The sequence below is a fragment of the Podarcis vaucheri genome (genome assembly GCF_965113315.1).
Source record: "Podarcis vaucheri genome assembly, chromosome: 10".
NCBI classification, from domain to species: Eukaryota; Metazoa; Chordata; class Lepidosauria; order Squamata; family Lacertidae; genus Podarcis; species Podarcis vaucheri.
Window position 1 is genome coordinate 24842524 of NC_138748.1, and position 21976 is coordinate 24864499.

At 43.2% G+C, this 21976-nt stretch overlaps 1 protein-coding gene across 2 annotated transcripts in view; it reads right to left on the reverse strand.

Annotated features, from left to right (window-relative positions):
• PUS7L (pseudouridine synthase 7 like) overlaps positions 1 to 21976 on the reverse strand; it is a 26673-nt gene continuing 4697 nt past the window's right edge. For both annotated transcript variants that reach the window (XM_082239669.1, XM_082239668.1), the window contains exons 3-9: positions 19775 to 19934; positions 17726 to 17921; positions 16294 to 16392; positions 15707 to 15788; positions 7307 to 7584; positions 4549 to 4602; positions 1 to 3625 (exon numbers count right to left, since the gene is read on the reverse strand). In XM_082239669.1, coding sequence (XP_082095795.1) covers positions 3299 to 3625; positions 4549 to 4602; positions 7307 to 7584; positions 15707 to 15788; positions 16294 to 16392; positions 17726 to 17921; positions 19775 to 19934 — 1196 coding nt within the window. In that variant the 3' untranslated portion in view covers positions 1 to 3298. The remainder of the gene's footprint in view (positions 3626 to 4548; positions 4603 to 7306; positions 7585 to 15706; positions 15789 to 16293; positions 16393 to 17725; positions 17922 to 19774; positions 19935 to 21976) is intronic.

Genomic DNA, 21976 nt, shown 5'->3' on the forward strand with positions numbered 1-21976 from the left:
AATGGTCAACCATGGTTTTTTATTTGAGAGTTACAAACCTGCATTTCTGAAGGACCATTAAAATACAGGATGCTCCATCTCCATTCATCATCTGTCCAGAACCCCTCTGACACACTGTCCAGTACCGTAACTCAAATTTGGTGGGGATGTAATGGGTAAAGTCTGTGCTTCCAAAAACTCACTTCTTGCTCATATAATCCTATAGCCTTTAGAAATAGAATTAGAGGCTGAACCCCATAGAATAAGATGCATCAACCCAGGAGAAATCTGAAATAATACCAACAGCATTCTACACGTCATTTAAATAAATGGCTGGCGTTGCTTCCCTCCCCCATTAGTTCCTGCAAAGTTACAGCGCCACCTGCAGATGAAGCAGAATGCATGCAACTAATGTCTATATGCTGCCTTGCATCATATTTTTAATCTTTTTGCAACTGGTTAAGATTCCAAATCATCCTGCTTGTGATTTGTGGTGGCATCTCCCCCCATTTTTTTGCAGGGATTCACACTGCACAATGACATCCTTCGCCTCTCTGATATGCTCTAAAACATTGGGAATACAGCTAACTGTTGTGCCTTTTAAGAACAGGATGTGTATTACCATTGTTTATAAAAGAAAAGGTTCGCAATGAGTAGTCCTTTAAAAGGCTTGTCTTTTCGGTTGCTGATTTAAGATAACTGTAAGGCAGCTCGCAGAGGGGGCCACAGTGCTGTTGTTGCTTCTTAAACTATAATGGAGAATCCATTTGTGGAATGAAGGAACTCAGTCTCCTCCCCATATAGGCGCTGATGCAGTAGGTTGAGTTATTGATTGATATAAGGCAAATTACGCAGTATTATGTAACTGGAGATCATGCTGTGCAAGTATGCGAATTCCATTCACTCTACTGCACTATAGCTTATATCAGAGGTGGGTGGATTTCAAGCTAGCAGGTTTTATTTTGATTTTTGTGTACAACAGCCCTAACGCCTACCAGCTGGAACCAAGTGCAATACAGTGACTTTCATGGAATTGCATAATTAGAAGGGACCCTGCAAGGCAGGAATATGCAGTTGTCCCATGCAGGGATCGAACCTGCAACCGTTGCTTTATCAGCGCCACGCTCTAGCCCACTGAGCTATCCAGCTCTTTGAAAGAGGGGTGAACATACTTAGAATAAGGGGAAAGGGAACCTCAGAATACATCTCAACCCAGAAATTTCATTTTCAGTAGCATAACTGACCTAAAAGACCTTTAAACCCAAAAAACCCAGTCCTGGTTTACATTATATTTTCATTCCATTATACAACGGTTTAGTATTCACATAGGCTAACACGGCAGCGCAGCCTGTGTTGACGCGTCAGAGCCTATTAATATAACACAACTGCCCACTTGGAACAATGCAATTCTCTGATGTGTCATTCTGGAGCCAGGCCCCAAAGCCTTATCTTAATAGTTGTTAGTCCAGTCCATATAGGGCTTCTTCATTTACTCGCACTAGAAGGATCTCAGGGCTTAGCAACAGTTTGTGGATAAACAAACACAAGGAGGTCTCTTAGGACGATATGCTGAACCGTAGTTAATTCAAACCCAACACCCCCACATGTGTTCCCTGTGCCTTATGCAAAGAGAGCTGCGTGATCTGGGGTCAAACCCAATGGCTCCATTTTCCTGACTTGCAGAAGGTGGTATTGAACTGGAAGTATAAAGGAAGGGCAGAGCAGGCAATGGAGTGAGGGGAGCAAAGACCTTAGATACGGATGGAAGAACCAAAGACCTAAAAAAGAGAAAGAGAAGAGAAACAAGCAGCTGAGGAAAAGAGGAGCCAAATGAAAGGGGACTGGGGACAGGAAGGAGAGTGTGGTTTTGACAGGATGCAGCAGCAAGAAAGACTGGGGAACTTGAGTCCAAAAGCCAGAGGGTCAGGAGGACAATATGCTCCTACCTAATGATGCTATGTCAGAAGGTAGCTTTGAGTGACCACTGTATTTCCACCCCCATTGTTCTGCCAGGACACTGAGGTCCAGCTCCGAGGGCCTTCTGGCGGTTCCCTCCCTGCGAGAAGCCAAGTTACAGGGAAGCAGGCAGAGGGCCTTCTGGGTAGTGGTGCCCTCCTTGTGGAACGCCCTCCCATCAGATGTCAAGGAAATAAACAACTATCTGACTTTTAGAAGGCATCTGAAGCCCTGTTTAGGGAAGTTTTTAACGTTTGATATTTTATTGTGTTTTTAATATTCTGTTGGGAGATGCCCAGGGTGGCTGGGGAAACCCAGTCAGATGGGCGGGGTATAAATAATAAATTATTGTTATTATTTACCATGCGGGATTTGTCCAGGGCACTTCAAATATTTTTCCTAGCACTACGATGCAATGGCCGGGACAGAATAAGTTCAGAGTTAGTACCATCAATTTGCAGGTGACACACACAGTTCTGTTCAGGGCCGTCTTACCCATAGGCGCTAGGGGTGTGGGGCACCCGGGCGCTGGACTCTCAGGGGTGCCAGGCCGAAAGTCCAGGGTCTGAGAGTTGAGTTCGGGGAAGAGCCCACTTGTCGGTCGGAGCGGCACAGTGGACTCTTCTGCTGTGGCTCTTCTTCCGCAAGTTGGGGGGTGACAGAGCCAGCGAGATGCTGAGGTGGCAGGCTGGCTCCGCCCTCCTGCATACCTGAGACTGGGCAACCGGGGGCGGGGGTTAGGGTTAGCGCTGCATATACTTAAGACAGCCCTGGTTCTGTTTTTCATTCCATTTCATTATCTGCACTTTCACCCTGCTCTTCAGCCCCAAACAAGTCCCAAGACCAGGCTGCCATAATGGCCAATAAAAACAAAGCGATTTGAAAGCAGAGTGGGGGGGGGGGACCAGTGTTAAAAGAACACTGAAAGCCAGATTTCAAAAATCAGGCACGTACGGTTTTCACCCAGTGCCAAAGAGAAATTGGAGAGCTCCAGAGAGTTGCATGAAATGCAGGGCCTGTGGTACGAATACCCGGATGCAGGCTAGGTGAGCAATAACAAGCTGGAATTTAATGTGTGGATAAGGCAAAGAATTAGATGCTGGTCCAATTTAGGAGCACAGGGATGTTGGGTTTACCTGTTTGGGAAGCATAAGGCTGGCAGCTTGGCTGTACTCCTGCACTGTCTTGTTACAGTAGGTCCAAGGTGGGGTGATCTGGTCCAATACATTTTGCAGCCTGAGGCGGAACAGCCCCCCTCCCCAAGCCAAGGTGCAGCGCCATTTTTTTTCTACACAGCCCCATGCCATTTTTATTGAGCGTGCCGTATTTCTACACAGCGAAGCTCTGCCTTTTCTTTTTTCTTTTAAAGATTGCACTTCATTATTTCCCCCAAACAAACAGTTGCGTAACACGAAGGATCGAGCCAAAACGACACCGAAAGAGAAGTTTCGGGATCTTTGGGGGAATTGTCCCCAGTTCCCAGCGGTTCTTCGCCGCTTTTTAAAAAACGGTACGACAGATCGCGCGGATACTTCAGGAGATGTCGGTAGCACCCAGGCACGTTCAGCTGTAAGGAAGGAAGCCTGAACTGGTGCATCTGCAGCCCATCACGGTCAAGTCTTTTGCGATACCACTCCCCGACTTTGTTAGTGGGATAGCGGACGTTGTGGCCAGCCATTGGGATAATCACCTTTGGGAAGAAAAAAGTAAGGTGAGCATATCTGTGGAAGGGGAGCGGGTTTGCATAAAAGCACATGCCCAGGGACGCGGGTGGCGCTGTGGGTTAAACCACAGAGCCTAGGACTTGCTGATCAGAAGGTCGGCAGTTCGAATCTCCGTGACGGGGTGAGCTCCCGTTGTTTGGTCCCTGCTCCTGCCAACCTAGCAGTTTGAAAGCACGTCAAAGTGCAAGTAGATAAGTAGGTACCGCTCCGGTGGGAAGGTAAACGGTGTTTCCGTGCGCTGCTCTGGTTCACCAGAAGTGGCTTAGTCATGCTGGCCACATGATCTGGAAGCTGTCTGCAGACAAACGCTGGCTCCCTCGGCCTATAGAGTGAGAGGAGCGCACAACCCCAGAGTTGGTCACGACTGGACCTAATGGTTAGGGGTCCCTTTACCTTTACGCATGCCCAGGAGATGTCAGAACAAAGGAACACAAAGGAATTGCTGATTGCAGCGGGGGGGGGATGGAGGAAGGGTGGTAGCGAGAGAACCCTGCAAAATGCACAAAGATCTGGATTTTTGGTTTGGGTTGGCATTTTCTTCTACAGTCGTACCTTGCATCTCAAACGCCTTGGCTCCCAAACAAATTGGCTCCCGAACGATCAAAACCCGGAAGTGAGTGTTCCGGTTTTCAAATGATTTTCGGAAGCCGAATATCCGTCGTGGCTTCCGATTGGCTGCAGGAACTTCCTGCAGCCAATCGGAAGCCACGCTTTGGTTTCCGAACGTTTTGGAAGCTGAACGGAATGCCAGAACGGATTCCGTTCGACTTCCAAGGTACGACTGTATTTATATTTTCCAGTGATCAAGCTATGCCTGTAACTTACAAGTGTATGTCATAAGCCTAGTGCTCCTTTAATACTTTAAAGAAATACATTTCCCAAAACGTACCTGATTTATTGCATATTCATTGGCCTCTTCTTCTGCAGCTGTTACTACATGGACCTGTTATAAAAAATGGGGGAAAGTATGTAACATGTTTTTATTGACTTATTCTAGAGATTTCTATTACCATCCTTCAAATAATTCCTAGGCCAGTTTGCAATGCAGTATTGAAGGCTAATAACATAAATGCAAGGATTCAGGCTGCAATCCTAATCCCAGTCACCAGGCAGTAAACCCCAGCAGGTCTTACTCAGAGTAGACATGGCTAGGCTAGGCTTGCACTGTTAGAGCTCAACTAGTAATGGGAGGGAAGAGACTGTGTTAGCCATCAAGGTATAGCTGCTTCTACCTACCTGTTCCCCAAGAGGGAACAGCTGCCCCAAAAACTGTGTCTGGTCTTTAGATCTTATATTAGATTTAGGGCTATTTTGGGATATTAACTGGCATGCTCGCTTCATTTTTTGTGATCTATTTCAAAAGAAAAATGAATTGTTGAACTGTTAGTGCTGCAGCGACGCTATCATTTTGATGGCAATTTTGATTATGCATAATGGTTGTTGAATTATTGTATTCATAGGGTTGCTTCTTATAAACTGCTTTCAGCACAACGTGTGAAAAATGCAGTCTATAGACAGACTAAGGATGGTTCTACAAACAGGAGAAAATGCTATAAATAAGTCAGAAATTAAATTGTTATAACAAAGGGGGGAGAATCACTACGGAAAATTGCACATAATTTATTTTACCCTCTGTCGCCACTTGGTGTTGCATGTTTATAATGCATTCAAAACAGTGTTTCCATACTAATGTAAAGATAAAGGTAATTAAGTCCAGTTGCGAACGACTCTGGGGTTGTGGCGCTCATCTTGCTTTACACGCCGAGGGAGCTGGTGTTTGTCCACTTCCGCAGACAGTTTCTCTGGGTCATGTGACCAGCATGACTAAGCCATTTCTGGCGAAACCAGAGCAGCACACAGAAACGCCATTTACCTTCCCGCCGGAGAGGTACCTATTTATCTACCTGCACTGCGTGCTTTCGAACTGCTAGGTGGGCAGGAGCTGGGACCAAACAACAGGAGCTCACCCCATCGTGGGGATTCGAACCGCCGACCTTTCAATCGGCAAGCCCAAGCAGCACAGTGGTTTAACCCATAGGGGCTTCTTTTGAGTGGAACTTCACTACTTGGACATTGCCACTAGTGAGAGGCAGTGGAATTTCCGTAGAATGTGAAGCAATCATATACCTACTGTACGCCTACAATGCAGTTCTATGCACGCTTACTCAGAATTCAATTCCATTGATTCAATGGAGCTTACTTTCAGGTGAATTGGTATAAGATTGCAACCCTTGCCATCCTTTAAGAGAAAACATTTCCAAGTTATTTATTGCAAAGGAAAATGGTTGGCTTCAACCAACACAAAATTAGAAACAACTGTTTGACTTGGCTGTGTACTTATCCCATTCGTAATCACAGAACACACCACTTTAAATGGTAAAGAATGTGAAATTAATGTTAGCCATGCTGAAATAACTTCATGATTAAAGAGTACATGGGCTTCCAACTGGATGACGTCTTCTGATTTTGATTTTTCTGAAATAGCATTTTAGATAAATTTATTGTCATTGTCCGTATATACACAGTATACACAACAACGAAAATCAAACACCCACCCAAAGACCGGGTTCACATATACATTTGCACGTATCTCCGAACTCTCATCCTATTTAAACATAATCTATAAAACATAACATAATCCAGAATATAGCATGACCTATTAAAGGCATAACATAACCTAAAACCTATCTCATTCCTTCTACTCCCTAATTACTAAACCTTGCCACTGGCCTTGAGATCGTTATTTAGTGCAATCAGAGCTCTTGGATAGAAACTATTCAGAAGGCGTGTGGTTCGTGTTTTCATTGTCCTATATCTTCTGCCCGAAGGCAATAGTTCAAAGAAGTTGTGAGCAGGGTGGGTGGGATCTCTCAGAATATTATGTGACTTCTTCAAGATGCGAGACGTGAAGATCTCATCCAGGGTTGGTAGTCGGAGCCCAATTTTGAATAATCCAGAGTTTATTTTATGTTTTTAACCTATCTAAATATCTCTACCCTGCCTTTCAGCCCAGGTGAAATATAGCTGTGTTAACTGGGCAGTGCTGATTCTTCTGAGATGCCATCCACATACAATTTCATTGGCTCCCTAGCCATTTATTTTTTTTAGAAGATCCAATTAAACTAAGCAAAAACAAAACAAAACAAAACAAAACCAAATACATATTTCTAGGCCTCATGATAGGGGTGAGTTTGAAAGCAAGCTGGTAGTATCTACAGAAGACATTATGCACATGGGTAAAGGTTTTTATTGGTTTATTATTATTTTTTGCAAAAAAAATATATATAATTATAGGATGTTCTGATTTATAAGGGGGTATGTTACCTGAACTTGCACCAATCAATCTCCTGAATGCATTGACATCATGAATTGACATCCATTCATCTTATTCCAAAAGGAGATCTATCCCATTTCACGCATGCGACATCCTAGACCACATTATAGTTCACATTGGTTCTCATAAACATGCATAGCAAAATAATCTATATCTGACTGGTTCTGCCAAACCAGACTGCACCTTTTGTAAACACAGCATGTTTATTTATGGAGTACCAGGAAGATGAAAGGCCTCGTTCGAATTTTAATGAAATTTAACAGACCCAGAGAGGATCAGATTTGCTATCCGTGCCTTTCAAGCTCCTGTTTACCTTGTCATTCAGCGAAGAGCTTTCAGAACATGTTCCCGAGAAGATGAGGTCGCCAGTCACAACTCTTGTACCGTAGATCTTAATCCGGTAGGAAGCGGCTTCGTTCCAAATCTTACTGCAATATGCATGGACGTAGAAAATACGCATGGAGTGAGGAATACTGAGCCACCCTCGTGCGCATCCCTCGTGATTTATGCCGTAGCGATTCAACGCACGCAGCAGCAGCGTCTCTCTGACTTTGAAGTCAGGCAGCATTGCAAGGGTACCTTTGGCGTCCTCTGAAAAACAGAGAAAACTGATCATGAGCTTCTACACATTCTGCTTCTAAGGTGCACCTTTGTAGCGCAACTTCTGTTTCTCCTCCACGTATCATATGAGAAGCAGTGGGTGGTTGAAAGGTGCTGGTTGCGTCTCTTGCTCACTGATTTCCCCCCTTTTGAGTCCTCTCCACCACGTCCATTATGCTCTGTGTTTGTTCCCAGTTGAGACTGTGCCCTCTTGGCTTCGCAAAGATGCTTAGACTTTCAAGACTCAAGCAGCCCCAACTCTAAGCTGTTGGATTTACAGTGGTACCTCAGGTTACATACGCTTCAGGTTAAACATGCTTCAGGTTACAGACTCCGCTAACCCAGAAATATTACCTCGCATTAAGAACTTTGCTTCAGGATGAGAACAGAAATCGTGCAGCGGTGGCACAGGGGCAGCAGGAGGCCCCATTAGCTGAAGTGGTGCTTCAGGTTAAGAACAGTTTCAGGTTAAGAACAGACCTCCGGAACGAATTAAGTTCTTAACCTGAGGTACCACTGTATTCATTCATTGGTTTGAAAAAACTGAAAGGATCCCTTTTAAAAGCAAAAGAGGCTAATGTGCAGATTTGCTCTCCACTTTTCCATGTCAAAAATAGCACTTTCAGGGTGGATAAATATTTATCTCAACTACTATGATGGTTTTTTACTTGTTTCATTTCCTCCCCCCAGCCCAGTTTACTTAAAAACAACAACAACAACAACAACAACAACAACTTATTATTTCTTCCCCAGCCACTCTGGCAGGCTCCCAACAGAATATTAAAAACACGATAAATACATCAAACATCAAACATTAAAAACATCCCTAAACAGGGCTGCCTTCAGATGTTTTCTAAAACTCAGATAGTTGTTTATTTCCTTGACATTATGGGAGGGTGTTCCACAGGGTGGGCGCCACCACCAAGAAGGCCCTCTGCCTGGTTCGCTGTAACCTCACTTCTCACAGTGAGGAAACTGCCAGAAGGCCCTTGGAGCTGGACCTCAGTGTCCGGGCTGAACGATAGGGGTGGAGACACTTCTTCAGGTATACTGGGCTGAGGCTGTTTAGGGCTTTAAACAGGCATAGGCAAACTCAGCCCTCCAGATGTTTTGGGAGCACAACTCTCATCATCCCTAGCTAACAGGACCAGTGGTCAGGGATGATGAGAGTTGTAGTCCCAAAACATCTGGAGGACCGAGTTTGCCTATGCCTGGCTTTAAAGGTCAGCACCAACACTTTGAATTGTGCTTGGAAACGTAGGTCTTTCAGGACCGGTGTTATGTGGTCTGGCGGCCACTCCCAGTCACCAGTCTACCTGCCTTGCTCTAGACAAACCATAAGTTGTAGCCAAGGTTTGTTCCTGGTTTGCTGTTCCTGGTTGTCTGGGGAAGACAAACAACGAGCCTGGGTTTGGACATAATACTAACACAAACCATGGCTTAGCTTCAGGAGACCAAGGTGAGAAGCAAAGCGGCCATGATTTCTGCTGCAGCTACCTGCATGCAGATGCATTAGCTTATCCATGGTTTGGCTTAGTGTCACGTACAAACTGGCTCACTGTTTCCTTTCCACTTTCTGCACCATTTCTTCCTGCTACTTCTTATCTTCTTATCCCCACCTTGGCAATTTCAGGTGATCTGGGATCACAAGGGAATAGGGTATCATCCTGGCACTATGCAGCCCATGTGATTTGACTACATCACGGCATCGTTAAGGACAAGTGAAGTCAATGGAAACTGAGAGCCAGAGAAGGCAATGAGAATGAAAACAGTTGCATTTCCATAAGGAAAGCAGGAAAATCATTAAGAAAAAGAAGTGCTCTTTTTGGCATGGGTGGTAACATTTGTGGGAAAAGAGGGAGCACTTCAGATTTCAAACTTAGAGAAAACTAATATTTCTGTTTCCAATTCGTCACCCACACACACCCCTTAATTCCTCTAACCAAGGAATGTTAGGTAAATGTGCTTTTGCTTCAAGTAAGTAATGCTGAGAGAGTCCACTCTTCTGAATGTGTTAGAGGCAAGGGGAATACTAAATGTGTCCATCAACTCAGCTCAAAGGGGGAAATGATGTATCAAAAAATTAAACAAAGTTTTTCCTTATTTTGCTTGATTTTCATCACTGAAGAACAGCATCATTACAGCAGAATCTGAAACAACATTTTCAGAAAACCCCTTTCCCAGAAAAAAACAGCAACACTCGCACCTGCAGATCCTATCAGACACGGCCATTCCCCTCAGTTACTCACTTCCTTTCTGCTAACCTCCTAACATGGGCAAATGTGTAATCTTGTGAGGAGAGGGGGGTCCTTTCTGCAAATAGTGCCCCCCCCATTAAAAAGGTGCTGAAAATGATGTAATGCTGTGGTATATATTCTGCAGCTCACTGCTCAATTAGGTGATGATTACTTCCCTTTTTCTATGCAGCTCTTCAGGGCATGGGAAAGCAATTAATTCCTGGCTGTCTGAAGAAAAGGTTAGTTACATCACTGAAGCAGCCAACTCTCTAGGGAGCTCCAGTTACACTGAGAGCGACAAAGAAAAGCCCCGTGGAGGAAAGGGCAATATGGAAAGGAAACTTTGCAGAGAACGTTCAGAAATAAAAGCAAGTGTTTAAAATTAGAGGAGAGATTTTCGTGGGCAAAGACCTAAGGTGGGTCACTGAAGGGTGACAGTAATTGCCGCAGTCACGTAAAAGGGCACCATGCCCATATAATAGCTTGTCAAAACAACTAAGTCACATCTTATCATTGTAGTTCTACTACTTGCACTTGTATTTTTAAATAAATAAATAAGGAGCTTCCTGCAGCCAATCAGAAGCCGCGATTTGGTTTTCAAACGTTTTGTAAGTCGATCAGACTTCCGGAACAGATTCCGTTTGACTTCCAAGGTACGACTGTATATATTTTACGTATTTATATATATACATACATATAGTTCCAGTAACAAGAAGCCGAAAGCACCAGCCTGAAGATGACGAGTGAGACCTCGTCGAAACGTCGCACAGACACCCCGACTCTTACACGGGAAGACACCCGAAGACACCAAAACCTGCACATACATATATATATATATGTGTGTGTGTGTGTGTGTGTGTGTGTATATATATATATATATATATATATATATATTTGCTTTCGTAGATTTTCACGGGTACAGGAATGCAGGTTTTGGTGTCTTCGGGTGTCTTCCCGTGTAAGAGTCGGGGTGTCTGGGCGACGTTTCGACGAGGTCTCACTCGTCATCTTCAGGCTGGAGCTTTAGGCTTCTTGTTACTGGAACAGAGCAGAATCTGGTGTTTGAGTTCCTATAAATACTGTTGAGGGGTGTGGTGTATAGCCTCCAACGTTCTGGGCAGAGAGGAAGTTCCTAGATTAGTGTGCCTTTTCTTCTTTTGTTCCTTAATTACTTGAGGGATATCTTGAGTGATTTCATGAGTGATATTCTGAATACCACTGGGTGGGTCATTAAGTGTAGATTGGTGGTAAAGCTTTCGTGGTCAAGAGGTCAAGACACGAAAGCTTTACCACCAATCTACACTTAATGACCCACCCAGTGGTATTCAGAATATCACTCATGAAATCACTCAAGATATCCCTCAAGTAATTAAGGAACAAAAGAAGAAAAGGCACACTAATCTAGGAACTTCCTCTCTGCCCAGAACGTTGGAGGCTATACACCACACCCCTCAACAGTATTTATAGGAACTCAAACACCAGATTCTGCTCTGTTCCAGTAACAAGAAGCCGAAAGCTCCAGCCTGAAGATGACGAGTGAGACCTCGTCGAAACGTCGCCCAGACACCCCGACTCTTACACGGGAAGACACCCGAAGACACCAAAACCTGCATATATATATATATATATATATATATATATATATATATATATATATACACACACACACACACACACACACACATATATATATATATATGTATGTATATATATAAATACGTAAAATATATATAAATACGTAAAATATATACCAAACTATAGTGGCACCTCCGGATGCTACACCCCCCTGCAATCCCTACACAGATCTGGCTGGCACAAGGCACAAAACCATAGCTCGCCCCTATACACGAAGCCAAGCCAGAGCACAACTAAATGCAGCACAGCCATCTTCTCAGAAAAACTCTAGATTAGCAACTAATCTACACTTAATGACCCACCCAATGATATTCAGAATATCACTCATGAAATCACCCAAGATATCCCTCAAGTAATTAAGGAACAAAAGAAGAAAAGGCACACTAATCTAGGAACTTCCTCTCTGCCCAGAACGTTGGAGGCTATACACCACACCCCTCAACAGTATTTATAGGAACTCAAACACCAGACTCTGCTCTGTTCCAGTAACAAGAAGCCGAAAGCACCAGCCTGAAGATGACGAGTGAGACCTCGTCGAAACGTCGCACAGACACCCCGATTCTTACACGGGAAGACACCCGAAGACACCAAAACCTGCATTCCTGTACCCGTGAAAATCTACGAAAGCAAATATCTCACCTCTACGGGGAGGAAACCTTCCAGCTGACAAGAACCTACGAGAAACTAGAAATCCGAAGAGCCACCATCTTATGTGATCTCCTGTTCCTACGCAACTGCCGAGACAACAACTTAACTCCCACATGCTTCCAACTTAAATTCCACTCTAAAACCCCAGCTACCGAAAGGATCCTGAAACGAACTGAACTATCCCTAATCAGAAACGAAATACATAAGAAAAGATACCTACTAAACCAAACCAACAAAGATCTGCTCACTCTTCACCTCAAACTATGTAACAAAATCCACCCTGCACTCTGGGACAAATGCAAACAACTAGCCGTCTGGAGAGCTGAAACTGAGACCTCACATAAGACAGACAGACACACCAACAAACTCTACAAACTAGAGAAACGCCAGAAGCCTAGCCACCCTCCACAACAACCCATGAAACAAACAGTACATAACATATCAAACAGGATCCTCACCCCAACTGAAACCAAAGTACTCTCCAAAGGTTTCAACTTTGCAGTCGCCCCGAGACGCATCCCCACGGAAAACATCATATGCGGAGTCGAAGCTAGCCTGACCAAAATCGACCCAGATGAAGCCAATAAAATCAGACTTAAAGTCACCAACATCCTCTGCTCCAGCAAACCACCCAGAAGCAATTTACACAAAGAAGAACAGAAAGCACTCACCAACCTGAGGAAAGACAACAACATAATCATTCTCCCAGCAGACAAAGGCAACGCCACTGTTGTGATGAACACATCGGACTACCAAGCAAAACTATCAAATCTACTCCAAGACCCTACCTACCAACCTATAAAAACAGATCCCACCACCTATCTGGAAAAAACCACCAAATCCAAAATAAAAGCCTCTCCTATCAGTGAAGAAATCCAGCTAAGAATCATCCCCAGAGAAAAATCATCCAGATGCCCCAAACTCTACGGTCTCCCCAAGATACACAAAGAAGGAACACCACTCAGACCAATAGTCAGCTCCATAGGCTCACCTCTACAAAATCTCGCTAAATTTCTCGCTAAGCAACTTCAGCCCTATGCAGAATCCATCGCTTCACACGTTACTAACTCCTTCCAGTTCATAGAAACAATAAAGAAACAATACCTACATCCCGATGACCTACTTGTGAGCTTCGATGTTGTATCTCTCTTCACTCAAGTGCCCATTAATGAAGCCTTGACAGCCATTCAAAACAAATACAACCCCCCCAAATACATCCTGGACCTGACCAACCACTGCCTAACCAACACGTACTTCATCCACAATGGACAAAGATACAAACAGATAGAAGGAGCACCTATGGGATCACCCCTCTCACCGGTCATCGCAAATTTGTACATGGAACACTTTGAAACCAATGCTTTAGACAAGTCAGAACACAAACCCAAACTTTGGCTCAGATATGTTGACGACACCTTTGTAATTTGGCCACACGGGAAAGAAAAACTAGACAGCTTCCTCACACATCTCAACAGCCTACACCCCAAAATACAATTCACTATGGAAATAGAAGACAACAACCAACTCCCCTTTCTTGACGTCCTAATCTACAAAAAACCTGATGGCTCCCTAGGACACACTATCTACCGGAAAAAAACACACACCAACCGCTACTTACATGCACAATCACACCACCACCCTGCACAAATAAACTCCGTAGCCAAGACTCTCATCTCCAGAACCAAACGCCTGGCTGACAAAGACCACTTGACAACTGAGTTACAGAATCTCTCAAATGTGTTAATCGCCAATGGATACCAGAAAAACAGGGTTACGAAGCTAATCCAAAAAGAAACACCCCCCAAAAACCAAGACACAGAAGAAAACAATGGCATGGCCCTCCTTCCTTATATCAAGGGCACTACAGACAAAATCAGCAAAATCCTCCATAAACACAATATCAAAACAGCCTTCTGCACCAACCAAAAAATAGCCAATATCCTCAGAAACCCAAAAGACAAAATCCAGCTGGAAAACCAAGGGGTCTATGAAATACCCTGCAAAGTCTGCCCAGCCACGTACATTGGACAAACAAACAGACGAATAAATGCACGTATCGCAGAACACAAGAATGCCGTCAAAAAAGAAGAAAAAACTTCCTCTCTTTTCCAACACATGAAAGAAACAGGACACGAAATTAATTTTGCAGATTCCAAATTGCTCTTTAACATGGAACATCACCACAAGAGAATAATCATGGAAGCCATCGAGATAGAGAAACACCCTCACAACATGAACAAGCGTGACGACACGTCCCGCCTGCCAGACATCTGGAAATTAGCCCTCCCCACAAAAACCGACACCAGAACCAGAGGCACACAGAACGCCGTCACCAATCAACCACACCAGACCCAAACCCAGACCCTCTCCACAGACATATTACAGACTCCATCCAGTAACCAAACTATAGTGGCACCTCCGGATGCTACACCCCCCTGCAATCCCTACACAGATCTGGCTGGCACAAGGCACAAAACCATAGCTCGCCCCTATACACGAAGCCAAGCCAGAGCACAACTAAATGCAGCACAGCCATCTTCTCAGAAAAACTCTTCACAAGCTCAAGAGGTCAAGACACGAAAGCTTTAGCAACTAATCTACACTTAATGACCCACCCAATGATATTCAGAATATCACTCATGAAATCACCCAAGATATCCCTCAAGTAATTAAGGAACAAAAGAAGAAAAGGCACACTAATCTAGGAACTTCCTCTCTGCCCAGAACGTTGGAGGCTATACACCACACCCCTCAACAGTATTTATAGGAACTCAAACACCAGACTCTGCTCTGTTCCAGTAACAAGAAGCCGAAAGCACCAGCCTGAAGATGACGAGTGAGACCTCGTCGAAACGTCGCACAGACACCCCGACTCTTACACGGGAAGACACCCGAAGACACCAAAACCTGCATATATATATATATATATATATATATATATATATATATATATATATAATATAAATATATACATATATACATATATATATATAAATAGGGGACGCGGGTGGCGCTGTGAGTTAAAGCCTCAGCGCCTAGGGCTTGCCGATCGAAAGGTCGGCAGTTCGAATCCCCGCGGCGGGGTGCGCTCCCGTCGTTCGGTCCCAGCGCCTGCCAACCTAGCAGTTCGAAAGCACCCCCGGGTGCAAGTAGATAAATAGGTACCGCTTACCAGCGGGAAGGTAAACGGCGTTCCATGTGCTGCGCTGGCTCACCAGATGCAGCTTTGTCACGCTGGCCACGTGACCCGGAAGTGTCTCCGGACAGCGCTGGCCCCCGGCCAATAGATGTGAGATGGGCGCACAAACCCCAGAGTCTGTCAAGACTGGCCCGTTCGGGCAGGGGTACCTTTACCTTTACCTTTACCTTATATATACATTATTAAATTCTGAATATTAAGCAGTATATCAATATCTTTAAAAAAGCAAATACTGAGAACCTTTTAAGATACACATACACACGCAAGTGCATAACTATTTACCCGCTTCCACTGATTTTAATATTGCTTCTGTTAATAAACCCAAACGTTTCTTCCTCACTACGCAGCAAGGTTTTCTTCCTGCGATATGTTTCATAGGAGATGGCATATTTACCGGTCTGAAGGAAGTATTTCTTCGCTTGATTTACAGGATCATCTGAATCTTCTGGCATGAGAAACAATTTCACCGCTTTGACCTTTAAGGCAAGTAAATGCAAATACCATGTTGCTTTATGTGTTCTTAAAAGTTTATTATGTTAGCACCAGCTTTGATTCCGAATGATTGGACTTTTACAAGGGCGACCTATGTCCAAATGTGGCACACGCTTAGTCCTCATGGGCTGTTTGGGGTTCCTTCCCCTCCCACTTTACATTTTCTAAAGATTTTTATGTACTTCTGCAAACCTTGGGAGTCCCTCTAAGTCTGCACAGTGAGTGCTGTTTTGGCTACATAAGGAACAACACTCACAGTGTAAACAATGGAAATTGAGGGAATGATAACCTGATTTTTTAAAAAGAGCGTGTTCTCACACACACCAAGCTCACTGAGTGATCGTGGGCCAGTGCATCTCTTTCAGACTAATCTAGCTCACAAAATGGTTGCAATGCTAGAATAGGGAAGGGGAACTATGTGTAACCCCACCCCACCCCAATAGCTCTTAGGAGGAAGGGAAGTATCAAATTATATCTCTGTGTGTGTACCAGTTCTTCATTCAGCAAAGCCAATCCAATTTGATCTGTCTGTATAGTCTGCCTTTGTCCAAATCGCTGAGGTCCATAGAAATTTATAAAACCATTTTTCTGCAAAGTAGAAGAGAAAAAGTTAAACATATGAAGAATCATAGCATTTTAGAGTTAGAAGGGACCTAGGTGGCCGTGTAGCCCACCACCATGTTCAATACAAGAATCTTGCAACTACGCCAGACCATTCTGCATCGGTTTGAATACCTCCAGTGAAGGAGACCCATCGGCTCTTACTGTTAGGAAGTTTCTGCTAAGGTTTCGCTGGAATCTGCTTCCCTGCTATTTCTTTCCCTGGGCTCTAGGTCCTGCCATCTGGAGCAACAGAGAAGAAGTCTGCTCCATCCTATTTATTACTCTTTGTTTTCTTACATTTATATATCACCTCTTCTTTCCATATATACAGTTCCCAGGTGGTTTCCCGTCGAAGCCCTGACCAGACCCATTGCTACTTAGCTTCAGCAAGATGGTGGCCCCATGTGCCTTCTGGCTATTACCCTGAGACAGCCCTTCAGATATCTGAAGAAAACGAATCATGGCTCCCTTTAACCTTCTCCAACCTTCAACCATTCCTCATAGGGCTCATTCTCTAGACCACTTGGCTACTCCTCTCTGGATATACTCCAATTTATCAATATCCTTCTTCAAATGTAGCACCCAGAACTGTACACAGTGTTCCCCAGATGCAGAATAGCATGGAGCTATTACTTCTTGTGTTGTTGTTGTTACTATTACTACTACTACAGTAGTTTATTTCCCACCCTTCATCCTAAGGTTCTGGGGCAGATTACGACTATTAAAACACAACATTAATATTAATATACAATGTTAAAGCTAAAGGTAAAGGGACCCCTGACCATTAGGTCCAGTTGTGGCCGACTCTGGGGTTGCGGTGCTCATCTCGCTTTATTGGCTGAAGGAGCTGGCGTACAGCTTCCGGGTCATGTGGCCAGCATGACTATGCCACTTCTGGTGAACCAGAGTAGCACATGGAAACGCCGTTTACCTTCCCGCTGAAGAGGTACCTATTTATCTACTTGCAGTTTGACATGCTTTTGAACTGCTAGGTTGGCAGGAGCAGGGACCGAGCAACGGGAGCTCACACCGTCACGGAGATTCAAACCGCCGACCTTCTGATCGGCAAGTCCTAGGCTCTGTGGTTTAACCCACAGCGCCACCCGCGTCCCAATATACAGTGTTACACAGTATTAAACACAGTTTAGACTTTCAAAAATAAGGTGGATCCAAAAATACACACCTCAGGTGCCCAAAGCTAAGGCAAAGAGGTGCATCTTTAGCTTGCAATGCTGATCTGGACACTATGTAGTATTTTAAAATCATAGAGGCATGGAAAGCTAGAGGCAGCATCTTTTGAAATGTACTATTACTTTACCTTGACGTTCTCAGTTGCTTCATATATTCTCTCCTTTAGGCTCGCAGAACAGTCATTGCTTTTAAGTTTTAAATCTCTTACAATTATATCAAAATGGTTTCCTTGCAACTGACCAAGTCTCAGCGGCTGACTGGCAGAGTGTACATTAGACACACCAATTCCCTTTTTCCCAATGGCGTTTCCAAGTTCTTTCAATCTGCAGAAAGGAAACGTTGGAAATGCCGTGTCATTTTCGAGACGCTGAATATTTTAACAAGAAAGCAGTTTTCAAAAAATGAGCTTCCTATAGCATTTTACTGGCAATGGTTTTGCTGGGGGGGGGGAGGAAAAAGCATGCCCTCGCTTGGACCTTCAACTTTTGATATTTCGTTGCTACCACTTAACACTGCTGCAAAATACGCATTAGCAGAAATTCTGCAATAATGTGCTCCCAGCCCCAGAATGTGCTAAGATTGTGGCCTGATTTTTGCAGGAGAAAGGCTAAACAAAAAGTACTTATTGATAAAAGCATTGCACACACACCTTGCCACTTTTTAATGCACATACCATATGTGTCCATATGAAGACCACCCAGACCATCAATTTTTAGAGTGCTAATGTTGTACATGTATTACCCAGCTCATGATAAGTGCATAGGAGCAGGCAAAGCATGGGCGTAGGCAGGGAGCAGGCTGTGTGCGGTGGTCGAAACTACAGAACTCCATTTGGTTTCTCTCCCTGTTGACATTCCTATGCCACTTGAAAATATTACTGTTTTTGCTCTTTGGGCTGATTCTACCACCTATTTTTGTCTCTCAGCTCAAACTGTGTTTATAATTGTTGTTGTATATTTGCACAGTCGTATCCTACTTTCCCATTTTTAATTTTTGCAAAATGTCCTGGACAACTAACAACCACAAAGAAGTAAAAACAACTAGGGTGCAGATTATTGGAAATGAGAGAGTAAGACTTTCTCAAGCTGTGGAAGACAAGCTAAAGAAGATACTGTATTCAAGTTTTGTTTGTTTAGTTGTTCACTATATAGGGACATGCATTATAAGCAATATGCATGATGACTAAATAAAAGTAGTGCAACTGATACATAGAAAGATATCCTTGCGCTGAGGAATAAGAATTTAGCCAAGACTGGCGGGGCAAAGTTGGGGAGTGAGAACAGCTTAGTATTCAATAAAAAAGTATAAGCAGATATGGCTTAAGAAGAAAAGGGAGGGCTAACTAGTAACAGACTCTACAGAATACTTCTGCGAGAGAGAGAGAGAGAGAGAGAGAAAGGGACTTAATCGACATTGCATTTTCAACGTGTTGCCCCAATCTCACACACAATTCTGTGGCAGTTCTACTTGGAAAAACATTTCCTCGGCTTGAATGGGGATTTCATGTGTGTTAGAAGTAAAAGATTAAATGAACACTTCAGGGTCAGATATTTGAACTGTCAGCTGTGTTTTCAATTACAGGCATGTACATTACACACCCAAGGAGAGAAATGGTCCTGCGAGTTTATTTTTGTAAGGCCGACAAGGAAAGAGTCATTATGCTTTAGAGAGCGTTGCAGACAAAGTTTCCCTTTGATGAACAACAGATTCTTGGGGATCAGAACGATGAGAACGCAAGTGAAAGGTTCAGTCGATTAACCATGAAAATTGCTTTAAGACAAGTAACATTACACCATTTTGCTACATGTGCAGCTGTAGAAATAAACACCCAAATCAACACGTTTCTCATGTACTAAATGAGCAATGCTTTGAAAAGAAGAGAAATTATTTCTATCTTAATGGTACTCAAGAACACAGCTTATTAATCAAGAGTCCAGAGAGCCGGACAGAAAAGCTGGGAGGATCACATTTGGCTCCTGGGTTCCTACCCCTGTTCTAGATGCGAAGCATACCAAAGGACTTTTAACTTTCCATATTGCTTCAAGTGTTAAGAACTCAAAACAAAATGGAACTCCTTTCTAACCAGCAAAAGTAAATACTAGATCTGAATTTAAAAAGAGAACTAGAGTCTAATTCAAACCATGATGTTAAAGTGCGACCACACATCTCTCATTACCTTTCAGACGTCACCTTCTTCACAACCATAGCTTGGTACGTTATGGCCTTCTTGTCTTTAATGCCTGTGTAACTGAAGTCTGAAGGGAGCACGCCAAGTTCAGCAGACAAGAAGCTAATTGCTTCAAGCGTTTCCAGGTTCTCTTTCCGGAGAGTAAAAGCTGAAACCACATTATTGCAGATTCAGTGCACCCAAGTGGATGGTGTTGCTCAGAAAACATGAATGGTGTCCCCCTCAAATGACTGAACTAATGGAAGATCTGTTGATAGGATAGTGTAGGCATTGGCTAAGCAATTGAGAAAAATGGGTTATTTACTGATTAATCCTTGTTCTACGGAAATCAGTAAAACTAAAACTAAGCTGGAGTAGAAATACCCTGTTTTAAGCAGTTTCTAAATGTTAGCAAATGCAGTATCAAAGTTATTGCTGCTGTCTGTAGGTAACCAGGGTGGATAAAAATCAATTACTTTTTTAACAAAAAAAAAATTAAATGATTTTTTAAAATTTAAATCACTTTTTTAATTTAAATTAGATTTTGAAAATAAAATGCTTTTGGAGGAAAAATCTTTCTAAAGATAGCTTTCTTTTTAAGTTACATTATAGTCCAAAGGCTATTCATCAGGAAATAAGGATTTGTTTTAAGTTTTTCATGTTTGCTAAAACTCAGTCTGTTGGGTTTTTTTAAAAAATTATTTAACCACATCAGTTAACAAACATGGATACATATGGATACATGGATACATAATGTTATTGTTTTAGTTAAATAAATTGTTATTATGGAAATGGTTATTTTTCTCCTTCCAACAAAGTACAGCAGAAATGCTGTCCAAATATAAATAGGTAACTTATTAAACCTTACAATAATTTCATAATTACCTGTCTAGGTATTTCTAATAGTATATCCAAATCAGTAATTTCTGATATAATTGTAAAAACTACTCTGAAAATTTATTATTCCTAAAATGAAACCTTCATCTAGTTGTAAATATTAAGATTATACCAGCAGAAATGAGTCTTTCCGTAAAAAAAAAAGATTTAAATCAAGTCGTACTGACTAGTGATTTAAATCGATTTGATTTAAATCAAATCCACCCTGTAGGTAACCATAGCTCACATAAACTAGTAACATATTTTACTGTATGCTACACAGCAATAACTTGCAGAAATGATACTCTTGCCTGTGCATCACTGGTTCTACCTAGTGCCCTTCCAATGCTGCTAGACTACAACTCTCATCAGTTCCAGCCTGGCTCACATGCAACATGAAACCATAGTTTAAAACAAACCATAGTTTAATAAAAACAAGGACTTTGCTCCTCTCCCAGTTCATGACTTTGCCACTAGGGGGCAGAAGGTTTGATTTCTTGTGGCATGTGAACCTTGGCTCATCGTTTGTTTTCCTCCAAACAAACCTACAAGCGGAAGCCGAGACGTCTGAGGCAAGCATGAGCCCACTCGATTCCTGGTTGTACATATCACAACAAACCAAACTCTGGCTTGTTTCCTCCCCAATGCAGCACAGTGAGGCGTAGGGGAGGAGCAAAGTGCTTATTAAACTGTAGTTTATTTTAAACAATGGTTTAACCTTAAGAGTGAACCAGCTTATTGTGATGTGGCTCTTTTTAACAAGTGCTGACTTCATTCAAGCAAGGCCGATCTTACACCTTAATAACTATGACATTTACTATTGTTGTACTGTGTATTTTGGGTCTATGGACCGCAATAAAGCTGTCTGTGTGTGACTTCATTCATGTAGATTTCATTAAGAGAGTGATAAAGGTAAAGGGTAAAGGGACCCCTGAATATTAGGTCCAGTTGTGACTGACTCTGGGGTTGCAGCGCTCATCTTGGTTTACAGGCCAAGGGAGCCGGCGTACAGCTTCCGGGTCATGTGGCCAGCATGACTAAGCCGCTTCTGGTGAACCAGAGCAGCACACGGAAACGCCGTTTACCTTCCCGCCGGAGCGGTACCTATTTATCTACTTGCACTTTGAAATGCTTTCGAACTGCTAGGTTGGCAGGAGCTGGGACCGAGCAACGGGAGCTCACCCCGTCGCGGGGATTCGAACTGCCGACCTTCTGATCGGCAAGCCCTAGGCTCTGTGGTTTAACCCACAGCGCCACCTGTGTCCCATTAGACAGTGATACGTTAGTCTATTATGGGTTGGTATATTTTCAAAGCACATATAAACCCTTCCAAGG